Source organism: Amblyomma maculatum, chromosome 3 (genome assembly GCF_055883805.1).
Source record: "Amblyomma maculatum isolate TAMU_Amacu chromosome 3, ASM5588380v1, whole genome shotgun sequence".
NCBI classification, from domain to species: Eukaryota; Metazoa; Arthropoda; class Arachnida; order Ixodida; family Ixodidae; genus Amblyomma; species Amblyomma maculatum.
Window position 1 is genome coordinate 203,783,407 of NC_139346.1, and position 13,969 is coordinate 203,797,375.

The 13,969-nt window shown below is 45.7% G+C and overlaps 1 protein-coding gene across 2 annotated transcripts in view; it reads right to left on the minus strand.

The window, feature by feature from the left end:
• spen (spen family transcriptional repressor split ends) overlaps positions 1–13,969 on the minus strand; it is a 118,831-nt gene that overhangs the window by 21,576 nt on the left and 83,286 nt on the right. For both annotated transcript variants that reach the window (XM_084599302.1, XM_084599303.1), the window contains exons 3-10: positions 9,887–10,099; positions 9,080–9,487; positions 8,234–8,496; positions 4,680–4,791; positions 3,610–3,847; positions 1,547–1,900; positions 662–804; positions 71–262 (exon numbers count right to left, since the gene is read on the minus strand). In XM_084599302.1, coding sequence (XP_084455428.1) covers positions 71–262; positions 662–804; positions 1,547–1,900; positions 3,610–3,847; positions 4,680–4,791; positions 8,234–8,496; positions 9,080–9,487; positions 9,887–10,099 — 1,923 coding nt within the window. The remainder of the gene's footprint in view (positions 1–70; positions 263–661; positions 805–1,546; positions 1,901–3,609; positions 3,848–4,679; positions 4,792–8,233; positions 8,497–9,079; positions 9,488–9,886; positions 10,100–13,969) is intronic.

Sequence of the window (13,969 nt, forward strand, 5' to 3'; positions counted from 1 at the left end):
ATGCATGTTCAAAAGCTTTAATGTGTCCACCTGGTGACAAATGTGCACAGCATGCAAACTGCCTGCTTACCGGTGCCTGCGCTCCCCAAACTCATCATGGTAGACGCTGCTGTCATAGCGCCCCTGGAAAGGCTGGCCTCGGCCCCGGCTGTTGTAGGTGCCTCCCCGCTGCAGGCCGCGAAAGGGGCCGCGCCCAGCTGCACGCTGTTGCGCTTCGTAGCGGCTGTAGCCTCGGCTGTCAAATGCTACTCCCCGGCTGTCCCTGTGTCAGAGAGAAACAAGGCCAGTCAGAAATGATTAAAACAAAAAAGACGCCTACATTCCTGACAAATTGTCCACCACTGCCAGGATGCAAAATTTATTAACGTTATCTTGTTCAGCCATTCGCCAAATGCAAGCTATAATAATCTTAACAATGCAGCATTGCCCTGCATTTAGGTTTTGCAAAGCTACTGCAACGGCTTATACCAGCTGAGCTAAGGTGGTGAAAAGTTGGGGCCAAAAACATTCTTTCAAAGCAGAAAAGCTTTCAATAACACTGCCTTCTATGTGATAACTTCAATAAAGGACCAATTTAATAGAATAAAAAATAAGAGTTATTCAATAGTACCAGTTCAGGACATCATGCACCACGAGAAAAATGCAAAAGGCTTGAACAAACCTTGGGAACCTCTCATCCCGTATCACGTCGAACTCCTGTCGTCGGTCCCTCCGTTCCCAAGGGCGCTCCCCTTGCAGCACCTGCCCAGACATCTCAATCTTGTCGAAAAAGGCTGTCTGGCATTCACGACTAGCAAAATCAACCTGCGATGAAGTGCAAGCAAGAACGATGTTACAACATGTGCAAAACCCATTTGTGGGAAGGCAATGTCTCTAGTGCAAGTACACAATGAAGTAGATGTGTCTATAATTTGCGACCAAGCAAAGATCCGAAAAGCTGTGAAAATGCTAGGCATACGATTATTATCCCAAAACAAAAAATGAGAAAGAGAGAAACAGACAGACGAAGAAATGACGGAATGAAGAAGAATGAGGCACAAGGATCACCACATGGCTTTTGCTATGATCACTAAATAATTTACAGTTAACTTCTCCACCAATGTATCACTTTCAACAGCTGTGCGATGGCTATGATGTCAAAGTCTAGGTCACCTGAGGGATAAAAAGCCGGATAACTGAAGTTTCTTCACTCATTATAACTAGTTTGCTTAAGACTACAAAAAAGTGATTATATTGAAGTTCTTTTATCCCCCCAAGTGACCTAACTTTCATGCATTGGGCACTGGTCGGTTGGCAAAACCGAAACCAATATGGCCGAGAAAAACAAAAATTTGATTATAAATTATTTAGTGATCGGAGATAAATAGCACTTGGGGATCAGTGAATGTCTTATGAATCATCAAAAAAAAAAAAAAAAAAGAGAGAGAGAGAAAGAAACAACCAAAAATTAGGTGTCTATATCCTTGTGTCAACTGGAATTCATTAGTGCCAAGCACAGAGTACAACTTCGTCAAACATCAGAACCAGCATGTGCAGGAACACCCACCTGCAGCTTCTTGCCACCCAAGACCCTGCCACGCATCTCGGCCACAGCGTGCTGCGCACACTCCAGGCTATCGAAGTACACCAGGGCGTGACCGCGCTCCCGGTCGATGGCCGCAAAGGAGACGGGCCCGTAGCGACCAAAGGTACGGCTGAGGAACTTGTCCGAAACCAAGTCGGTGACCCCATCCAGCCAGACGCACATGGTGGGCATGCTCTTGCCAAAGCCCAGCTTGATGCGGTTGGCGCCCAGGTTCTCGCCGTCCAGCTTGCGCATGGCCTTCACCACGCTCGCTATGTCCGCGTACTGGATGAAGGCGTACGATGACGCCGAGCCCTGCTTCTTGATGTCAATTTCCTGCGGCAGTTGTAAATGGGTGGCAAGAGCTTTAGGTTGTGTTCCAAAACCTCCAAATCCCCATCCAAAAGATTTTTTTTTTTCCATAACAGACTATATTTTTTTAATGTGACAACAAAAAAAAAAAAGGGGGGGGGGGGGGGGGGGGGTATCAAAAAAGTATCAGAAAATTCCTCGACTGGTTGGCACATTGTTGACATCACAAGGTTGCATGATGCATACTTCCTCGCAGGGGCATTCAGTGTCAGAACATCCCCTGAAATTTTCTGAGCACTGCAACCCCCCCCCCCCTCCTTTCCCGCACCTCCTTTTGGCCTTTTTCATTACAAATTTCTTATTTCGAGTGGTGGTGTATAACAACTCCTAGAAAATATTTCTGCTTACGCACCTGCTTTACTAACTATAAGCATTCACAAGCATTGAATTTATTCATAACTGTTTAGGTGTGTTAATAAACACTGCAGATTGCTCCCAAACCACCATATGCAAAAATGACCACTGAAGAAGTTATTTGGCTCAGACAGGTTTGTGTCAGAGACTTAAACTTAACCAAACACATTGCAGACAAACCAAAAGAACTAATGAAATGCCAAAAAGGTACAAAGGAGCCTCTGATATTCATCAACACATCTGTAACATGCAGTTTCAGAGCTGCCCTTGAATGAAATCGACCAACAATACTTGTTTAAAAAAAAAAATGGTAGAGCTAAGTTTAATAGCTTAGCCCCGCAAACAGTGTGAGCTGAGTGGCATTTGTCCCGAAAATGTGTGGAGTACTAGTAGAAGGCTCGGGATCTAGGCCGACAGTGCAGACAGCAAGCTTTGCTCTTTGTCTCTGCTTTTTTCCCCCAGCAACAATGTAACAGGGTCAGAAAAGTCGTAAGCACCTTGCAACATGCCACGGCTGCCTGCTTTTTTCCCCCAGCAACAATGTAACAGGGTCAGAAAAGTCGTAAGCACCTTGCAACATGCCACGGCTGCCGAAGTCGATGAGGCCACACATTCAAATTTTGTGTAAGAAGTGATTGTTTAACATGTGCAATGTTGGGCTGCCTGTATAGCTTAGCTCTGTAATGCAAAGGCTGGGAAAGCTGACCTGCATGCTTCGCTGTGGTGTCGAATCATGTTAGCAGCCATGTGCGTCTTTTATGTTATGTTTTCTAATTACGTACCACGTGCCTATCACATAGTGCATGACTGCACATGCATGAATATACAATACTTGTGCAAATAGACAACAGCACAACAAAACCCACTGTTTCCATTGCTTCATTTTAGAATTCATGCAGGGACTGTTGTTTCAAGCCATATTTAGATGAGCCTGGAGGTGAGAACTGGAAGTTGATGCACTGAAATCATCGTGCATGCATAGGACACAAACTAGCAGGCCAGTGAAAGTTATCAGGGTGCCATTGCCACCAGTGCCTCGCTGGTTCCCTCAGAAGAGCCCTCTTAAACCTGAAGAGGTGCAACTCATCCAGCAAAATAGAAAATGAGAAATACTCTGAACCCATGCATTTAATTTCGCTCCCAAAAGGGCCTTGCTCACATTGATGACCACATTTAACCCATAGCTTCCAGAGCAACGTTTAAGGTAACCAAAGCAGCCACAACCACAATGGCCAGGAAAGCATCAGTGCAAGCCATCTACACATTTTACAGCATGCACCTAAGGTAACATGTATGTTGCCAATCATATGAAAACTCACAATGATATCACCAAACTGGTCGAAGTGCTTCCTCAGTTCTGTAGTTGTGATGTCCTTCTCAAGGTTGCCAATGAAGAGTGTCCGCGTTGCCTTGGGATGGTACTCATCCAACTCAGCTTCAAGTGGCCTGAATTCATTGTCCTCGCCGTCCAGACCCTCGTGTGACGTTACCTCGATCTTGCAGCCAAAGAAGAGCTTGTCCTTGGACACCTCCAATGCCTTCTCCACATCCTCGGGCCTAGCAAAGTTTAAAATCTCAGTTAGCTCCAATTACAAGAAAACCAGATTGGTTCACGCCAGAGTCTGTGACTGCTTGCCTACCTAAACAATGACAGAAATAAGAGTGCAAGCATATCTGCGCAAAGCCCTTTAAAAAGGAGCACAAATATCAAATTTTGATTGCACTTTTCTTGTTGTTAATGATGCATAAGATATTACTGTATACGGATCACCACGTGGTTTTCATCTACAAGCACTAGCAGATTTATTACAGAATTTTAGTTTCTTACCAGTTTATATGTGAGCTTCAACAGGTAAGAAATGGCTATGATGTCAATGTGGAGTCTAGGTCACATAGAATTCCTGTTCTTGAGGTAAATTAAAACTGTGAGGTAACTATATTGCAGTTTTCACACTCCTAACGTGATCTAGACTTCACTTCGAGATTACAGCCATCGCTCAGCTGTTGAAACTGAAGTAGGTGAGAAAAAAAATCCTATATAAATTATTTAGCAGCCATAGGCACATAGCTCATAATTTGTGCATAGTAAATAGGTTAGGCATCATTACAAAGATTAAAACAAGCAACAAAGAATTAGGCATCTCTATTCCTCCTACTGTTCGGACTTCAATAAGCTGCTGAACTTACTACATTATTTCTTAGGCGTACACTGCTAAAAGTGATACTCAACTTTTGCCCACTGTTTTACACTTGGTCAACACTGCATAATATTAAACCCCTTGGCAGTTATCACAGCCTCCAATTCAATGGTCAAACCTTGCGAGAGTACAGCTCAGCAAAGGATGTCGTTTTTAACACAATGATTTGGTGGTACAGAGAGCACACTCACTTCTTGAAGCAGACCACAGCATATCGCTCGGTACCCTGGCCGATGACCTTGACGACTGTGACTTTGCCGTGTTTCTTGTACTCGTGGAAAAGGCCATCCTTCAAACTTGTGTCTGAAATGCGAAAATTACTGTACTCAAAGATATGTCCACCACCAGGAAGAAGTGCACACCTACATCAGGCATGGATCCCTTTGCCCTGACCTTCCATTTTTATATCTCAGGGGACAGCTCATGCCCAATGCGGTGGCAGCCATCTCCATGTGGCCACTGCGCATTCGCAGGTAAGAAAATGAAGCGCAGCACCACGCAACATGTCACCTGTCTAAACACGATGCAGCTGATGTGAGGCTAACGGGCACAGGTCACCTCGTTTTAGATCACTATACGCATGTACATGAAAGCAACCTGGCTTAGAGGGGCAGCATAAAGGGGTGAAGTTGCTGCTCACACAAGCAGCAGTTGTTTTGCGGCGACTGCTTTGACCATTCTCAATTTTCATCAGAGCCTAAAAACCTATGAATCTTAAAGGCCCACTGTCCACTCTCCGGTCGAAAATATTTTCTTCCCCGGTGACTGTGAGACTTCGCCCCTAGAACGCAAGGCCGCAAAATGTTTTTGAAAAGAGTAACTAATAACGCAGTTACAGCCACCACAATCACCCGATTCTGTCATGCCTCTCTCCTTCCGTTCCCTCGCAAAGGTTTTTCACTCTCCTGCCCGAGGTCGTCTAGCCTCCGCAATACAAATTCCCCTTCCTCCTCCGCGTTTGGCGGGAGGTGGGGCGTGGCTCCCCGCGGGCGCGAAAAAACAAAACGGTCGAGGGAGCGCGCACCGCTGGATTCAGTCTGGCTGTGGTGAGGGAAAAGCGCGCTGCGAGCGGTAGACACCCATCCTTCTCCTGTCAGTCAGCGAGACGGACCAATGGACATCGTTCACGGTACGTACATCATTACTGGGGCCCGTCGGGCCAGCGCAGGAAACGGGGAAGCTGGCTTCCCAAAGGAGAGCATGAGAGAGCTTTGAATTGTATTTTCGATGCTTTGCGGTGCGCGTGTCACTGTAGCATTTTGCACAGACTATCTCCGGTTCCTGATCGAAACACTGGGCTCCTTTGCTTAAAAGGGCCTTCCCTGGACAGTGGCCCTTTAAGCTACAGTGGAGAATATTGTTTTTGTACTGTTGCAGTTTGTAACAGTATTTGCATCATTGAGGCCCATCACGTAGCTTGCAGTCCAGTGAAACCGATATGCGGTACCTAACTGGGATACGTCATTGAGAATGTTGTGTCTCAGGCAGCATTCCATTGACACTTTGGGTATCACTGGGGGCCTGAAATGAATGGCCACACCAGCGCTTCTGCCCAGGATGCTGCTGCTGCCCAGTCTGTTATGTAAGCCGTCGTGTTGTCTCACCTGGCCGTTATTGGGCCCCTGATGTCGCTCCTCCAGTGAGGAGGTATCCATCTTTTCCCCCTTTTTTTCAATGACAACAATTGTTATCAAATAATTGTAAACAAGGTATTAGTGCATGGTTCTTTCTTTCTTATTTAGTAATGCCTGGCAGGCCTTACTAGGTAAAATAAATTATGCTGATGATGGGTGGAAACCAAATGCCTTGGCAATATCTTTTTCTTTCCATGGCCCCATTTTGCAGGGGAAAACAAAAAGCATTTCAATTTATTTTTGTCTATCTGTACTAGGTTTAGAAATTATCTGAGAAAATTCCATTTAGCCACTAATTTTTATTATTCAGATTTGCACTGAGCAGGAAAATTGTTTTTTTTTTTTTTTTTTTCGCCACAAACTGCAGATGATTTGAACTAATTTTACCTGGGAGTACTATTCGAAAAATATTTGATTCAATTTGCACTCAGTTTTTAATATTCAATTTTGCTTAGCACTTAAATTTTGCCATTCACACAGCTCATTTCCTTGTAGTTGTTGCAGAACATTATTGTTGACAAAACTAATTACTGTCTTTTTTGGCGATTTTATACGGTGAATCTGTTCGCTCGAAGTCAGAGTCAGTTTCGGTGTTTTTTTCAGTAAGAGCCTTTTATTTACCAGTAATTATGAGAAAGGTAGTATGTGGAGCTGTGCTTGAAAAAGTAATTTTTATCATCAGTAAAAAAAAAGAAAAAAGTACCATAAGCTAAATGATATAGCCGGCAAACAAAACCACAAAAGGCAGTATATCTCCAGGAAATAGGTTGTGGTTGTCATGGTTTCTTTGAGTTGTTGTGCTGGGTTTAGGAAGAGGGGTATCACATGCTTTGCAGGCTGATAAGAGCGATCGAACTGTCGCAGTAGTGCAAACATGACACTTTTTCTTAGTGCTGACGCACAGTTTCGTGTTGATGTCCTTCATGCAGTTGAGGAACCTAACGGACTAACTGATCTAGGTGAGTGATTCTAGAAAACAAGCAGTATTTATCTACCAGGGAAGAAGAAGGTTTGCGGAGGCATGTAAGCTAACTAAGCAATACTGCAAATTCTACGACTGTGCTGCTAATCCAACCGTCGCATTATAGCCCTGGCGTCCTTACATTTTGTTAATGTTTAGCTTTGACCATGTGCACCGACACTCAACACCCAGCTAGTTATGCCTTGCACGCTAAGAATGCTGACCTTTTTTTGGTTTAAACTGATTATAAAAAACTGAATCCTGCATACACAATACATAATTTTTGGGAGGAAAACTGAAAAGTCCTAACCCTGCTTAAAGATACTTTAAGCTCGCTGAGCTACAGAAACCTTAAATGAGCCACTGTGAACTACACATTATTATTATTTATTTTTTTTTGCTTAAGACAATAGCTACACATTCATCATTAACTACAGTTGGATACGGCTCAAGAAGAAAGAGGCGGATGTTCCTCAAAGGAGACCCTTCAGCTAATAGTGCCAGATAATTTCCATGATGGAACAGTTCATACGATTAACTGCCATGTGATCCTTCTTTTACATGCCCCACCCTGCGTTGTCACAAAAGTAGCTTCAAGGCGATTATACACAGCCTCATTGAAGTTGGTTGATGCTTCAAACCAAACCAAAGCTACTGACTGCAGGCGGGTCCTTTGGGTTGAATAAAGTCGCCTTTTATTCGGCTGTAGCTTGGCATTAATGACACTCAAAACTAACCATACAAGGTGAAGTGGGGTTAAAGTCGAACTAGTCTATTAAGATGGCATTATGTGATAGTTAAAAATGTGAGCGAACTTAAATTCATCAGTTTCTTCTGTTGACTATGCAAACTCATTGGATGTGATACTGTGACGGAGAAAAAGAAAGCAAAGGAGGTGGAGGAGAAAAAGTAGTCGGGTAGAAAACAGCATGGCTCGTGAACCTGGGTTGACCAGTAACCATGTGATTAGCACTCCTTGGATGGAGATACCCTTGCGCTATGCAAATCCATTACACCCACCGCCAGAAAACGATACGGAAAAGGAACAAAATCTTCCGATGCAAAAGTCATGACTTACTTTTTGGCCATACTGTTTACTATCATGAACAAGCAGCAAGTGCATCAAATTTCAGTCCCCTCTTTTACTCACCAGTTGACCTGACAGGTAGATTTCGAACGCAAATGCCAAGTGGTCGCTTGTCCTCTCGATCGGCCAGACTACTGCCGTCCATGGAGTTGCTGTTTGCCAAGCAGTTGCCGCTGCTACTGCTGCCATTGTTAGTCGTGGCACTACCACTGTTGTTTGGCGTGGAGATGGTTGACTGCAAGAATGATCCTGATGATGGTGCCGTCACAGCACTCGCTGGTCGCTCGCCCCGTGAAGCCTTGGTACTACTACTGCTTGACTGGAGCCTGGGCAGAACACAAAACCAGGGCATGATGGAGAGCAAGTACAAAAAGGAACACTTATGTGCCACACAACTTTATGTAAAAGCCTCAGTAAAAAGGAAGTCGGTATGACCTCCTCACCAGTCCCAGACTTGCTTTAGCTAATGGCACTAAACTAGCTTACTGCGTAGGTGTCCCCTCCAGGAAAGGTTCGTTATGCTTGTGATAGAAAAATTACTTCCAAAAAGCGGGTTACGAACACAAATGCATAAACACAGCATGCAGAAAAGGACGACAAGATGAGGGCAAACTACCCAGAAAAGTTGCCCATGAACACCTGCGTAGAACAGGTGCACTGCCTGCACCCATATTATATATTGTCACAGCAATCTGCGTGGCAGAATGACAAGTCTACAGAACCTTGACTCACAGTGCCATACTGCAGTAACTCAGCAAAAAAAATGCATTGCCTGCTTTGAACTAAGCTTACACCATCCTGAGCTCTGGGCTGCCTGCACACCGAAGTGGCCCTCGCAAGAATCCTGCAATGCATAGGGTAACCTGAGTGGTCGGTAGCCGAGAACATCATTTGGAATAAGTGGCTTACGTGGGAGACTTGTTGGGTGAGAGGGAGCGCCCACTGCTGTCGCTGGAGCTAGAGCGGATCTTCGAGGATGATGACCCTAAGCGACTGCCGCTTGAACTTCGCGAGCTGGACCGTGACCGTGACTGGGACCTCGAGCCATGCTTGTTGCGACACCGCTGTTGTGGCTGTGACTGCGCCTGTAGCTGTGACTGCTGGGGAGGGGAGGTGACCGTCGAGCTAACTGCTGAGCCTCGACGGGAAGGTAGCCCACCGCGTGTTGCAGACGGTGAGCCATTGTCCTTGTCATCAGGGTATGCTTCACTCGCTGGGCTTAGGCCGTAGCCGCCCGGCGGGTCGAAATGGGATGGCTGTGGCAGCGGTGCTGGCAGCCGGGATGAAACACCGTGGCTCCGGAAGTGGCTTCCAGCCCTAGTACGGAATGAAACACTTGTTAGCCATTTCAAACTACTTGCCCTTTCTTATTTAAAATACACTCCGATAGGCAGCTGCAGGCCAAAGTTATGATGCAGCTTGTTCACCTTTATGATCAGTGAAACTACCTGGCAATCTGCACAAGACATAGCGACTTCAGCTTGTTTTAGCATTTTAATGCTGTTTCGCCTCCATTTTTTTATGCTTATGTGCTTTGTGAGCAACATTCACCTTATCCATCTTCTCCCTAATTTTGCACCCCAGGGCCATGAATATAAGCTGGCCCAGCATTTTTTCGTTACTTCTAAGGTTGTCATTGCACATGCAACAATGGGCTCATTAGCTGTAGTGCAGCAGTGCAAGTAAAAGCATGTAGTCATTGTACCAACCACTCACCCGTACTGTCCAGGCAAGAGGGTGGAGGCCTGGCACCTCTCCGCTCCGTCCTGGTAGGCAGAAGAGGAGGCATTGGAGGCCGCTGACCGCGCATAGCGATCTCTCGAGCGACCCCTGCTTTGGTAGCCGTCCTCATCGTGGTAGCCTGTTGTTCTCCGCACATATGGATCACGGTCCCCCGTACGATCATAATAGTATCGCTCGTCCCCAAACCTGCGAGAAGATGCACACCCACAAATGGAGGCAAATATGTTGTCATGTTGTCATATGTTGTCACACCCACTCAACAAGCCTGCATGCGCACACTTTCTGCTAGCAAAACATGCGCATCCATTTGAGAAATTTGCAATGTGTATTCCTTTCAAAGCAGCAGCTGCTCAAACACAGCATGAACAAGAGAAAGTATGGGCACGGCCGCTCGATGGAAGCGCACTGGGTGCGGCCTGCTGCGTCGCGCCGCCGTCAATGGGCAAGCGCGTCCTTGGAGAGTTTACAGTTGCGCCCGCTATTTCTGCTGAGGGCGCCACGGTTCGGGGACACGTCGCCGCCGGGGTCGCCGGCTCTGAGCGCGCGGTTTGCTTCCTTTCTGAGCGCGTTCGCCTCGCGTCTGCGTGGTAAACGCAAACTTTTTTGTGCGCGCGTGTGCAAGCACGTTAACGTTGAGACTTGATGCGTTTGTTTTTTAAGGCGAAAGCCGTTCTATGCCCATGGAACGAAAATCTATGCGCAGAAGCTGTGCCTGTTATCTGTGCGTCGCATCTGTGCACTGGTGTGCCAGTCGCAAAAGCGGACGTGCAAGTAGGGAGATTAAGAATTAAAATGATTGATGGTGATAGGTAATCAATAAAAGTTGATTACCTATAGTTGATAGAGATAAGGACTAATGCTAATAACTAATGATGGTTAATAATGACTAAAATGATTTGTAATGACCAGTATATCAAACTACGACATGTAATGACCGCAATTGATTAGAAATGAGTAAAAGTGCTTAGCAGTGTGTTGTAATGACTATAATAGCTAGGCATGACTCATCATTACGGTTAATGACAACGAAATGATCAATATGTGAAACGACATGTAATGACCACTGCTGATTCTAAATGAGTAACCTGCTTAGTTATGAGTGATAAGGGCTACAATGACTACGCAGGCAGACTCATCATGACTGAGAAACGACCAATATATCAAACGACGACTTGAAATGACGAATTGTGGCAAACGGTAAGAGGCAAATGATAGGAGAAGGGTAGGCTTTCGCCGTCCTGCACTTAAGAGACATCTAAGAGGCCCTCTAATTTTATCTGCTGAGCTCGCTTCAGGCAGACAGCAGCGAGGAGTGGAAATGCACTCGCTTCCTCTGAAATGAAATCGGCGCTGCGGTTAAAAAGTCCAGATGCTGAAGCATAATGCCCTATCAGCTGCCATTTAATTTGCAACAAGGGACAGCAGATTGGACTTGTTGGTGATTAATTATAGGTTAACCGTGCAAACAACGCGACGGGTACCAGGGAGCTGGCCAGTGAACTAGGATTTTTAACTATGTTTTGTGAAGCAGATGAACACGATGAGGTAGCACCAGAGCTTTTCTCGCATGTTATGTTGCGAGGACGTATCAGAAAAAGCTACGAAGGTTTTTTTATATATATAAGCACGCAGTTCGTTCTAAATTTTGCCACGCTAGTCTGAGTGGGCTTGCAAGTAAAGGAGCCTGTGCATACAACATTTGTTTATACTGTTGAGACTGTTTGAGCCGATGCGATAAAACGAAAAGCCACGTTCCATAGAAAATCCGGCGCCCGCTCTGTCGGCGGACAGTCGGAAAAAAACCTCTGTGCACTTCAGTTGCATGTGATATGGCCAGACACCTTTGGCGCAATGAGAACACATGACATGTTCAATGTGGCAGGAGCTGCCAAGCCAGAGAAAGTCAATAAGATGTAAGGGTGAAATGGGAATTATTGAAAGCGGGAGGACTCTTGGATCCCAAGTCAGGCACACTATACTCCTATAGGGCACGTTCGTACGGCTGCGGTAATAAAGGGCTTTATATAGCTATGTGTAGGGTGCTATTTCACATAATGCGGTGGCTTAAGGCCGCATTCTAATGATATGAGACCGAGGCAGCAATTACGGGATACGGTGAATAAACAGGTAGCAAAGTGCGGGCACTCTAACGAGGCTCCTCAAGGAGACTTAAGAACCCCAAGATTTGTTTATCACTACCAGATTGTTGCTTAATTATGCGATATTTGGTAATGATTTTGAGGCGACATGTCAGTGGAGCAAGAGCTTGTTGCAGGAGACATAGTCAACTGGACCAGTTACAGGTTAATGAAAACCGAGGACAATGGAGGCTTGATATACCCCGCAAAGGAAGTAATCAAGCTTTGTCAGCTTACGAGCACCTTCATTAACAGGATGATGAAGTCTGAAGAGGTCCGGCGAAGTAGCAAGCTGTGTAAACTTTTGGTTTCATCATTGTTTTCTCATTGTACACAGTACCTGCAGCTAATCTATAAAAACAATGATCGTGCCCATGCTAAGGCGCTATGCAAGATATCTTTAAGTTCCCGCCCCCACTGATAGCGAGCTGGGCTGGAAACGTCAACACAATATGGCATAAACCTCTCTCAAGAAAGGTTTTCCGTCTGCGATTGGTGATTTTCTCCCTTTTTTTTTTGCGTGGCCATTAAATAAGCGTACTTGGCTGCTTGCTGAATCTCGGCTGCAGTTGCGCTCTGACGCGTGAACATTCGTGTGATCACAGCTAATAGTTTCACAACAGCAACACTCGATGCGCGTTCTTCCATTGAAAATTGCGAACCAGCAAAATTGTATGGGTTTGCGAGCAGCCAATAAAAATATTATTAAAAACTTTCGGCGCATATATGTAGCACCTTGAGGCAGACCGGCTCTATCAAGCGCGCTTACTTTGTCCGGTCATGCAAAATGCGGGAAGCCATGACGGATAGCGTTCTGGCGTACAGCGTTTAAGGTCTTTAACTGAGTCGAAGATCCCAGGTTATCATCTAGATTTAACCTAATAAACATCTTCATATTTGCACCGTAAACTTTGTCACAATGAGATAGAAAGGTTGGTTACATGCCGCATTTTTACAGAGGTTGCTCATAGTAGGACATTTTTTTATTGGATAGCGCTGGCAGCTTAGAACAGGTTGACATCAATTTGTGTATAAAAGCTGTATGCAGGAATGAGTAAATGGTATGAAAATGACACACGGAATTCGCGACACAGTTAAGTGGTTATGCATCTGCTACAATGGCAGCTGAACAGCTTCGAATTGTTCACAGCCGGATCACATTTTAATGTGACGAACAACTGGATCCGATGCAACATCACGGTAAAGCGAGCTCTCCATTCGAGCGGTCTTCAACCACCGTTACTAAGTTTTTCGGGGTACACTCTAGTGTACATCCTTGTCCAGCAAGCGCTAAGTGCTGACGTGGTCACACTAGACATGACAGTATACACTAATTCTTGTTGCCAAATTGTGTGAAGCGGAGCTCTTATATCCTTAAAATAAAGTACTTCTACCACGCCTACGCCTCCCTCAAAGCGCAGCCAGGCGCAGCTCTCCGCGCGCGGCTGTCCCTGAACGGTGGCGCCGCGGCGGTGGCGACTGGAAGTAGGCGCCTGCCGCCGGTTTCGGGCGATGTAGCAGGCCGCACCTAGTGCGCTTCCATCGAGCGGCCGTGGTATGGGCCAGAGTAACAGTGTGTTCTCTTCATGAGCTGTTTTATCCCGGAATGCTGTACTTGCACCTTTGCTCATTGCCATTATTAGTACCACAAATTTCCCTTTGATGTCTTAGCGAGACAAGGTGCAAAGTTGAAAGAATCCATAACAGAAAGAATTTACCCCAGGGTTGCCCAGATACCAAACAGGAAACTGTCTCCACCATACTTATCGTTAGACTGTCTCCCAGTCCAAATATATGTTTGTTTACTTGTATCGCTAGCCAAGCGCAGCCTGGGAATGTTGGCACTCAACGAAGCCAGGTTAGGCGGCGGTGCCAGGGTGTCAAACTGGCGCGCGTTGCCCAGATTCCACCTGATAGG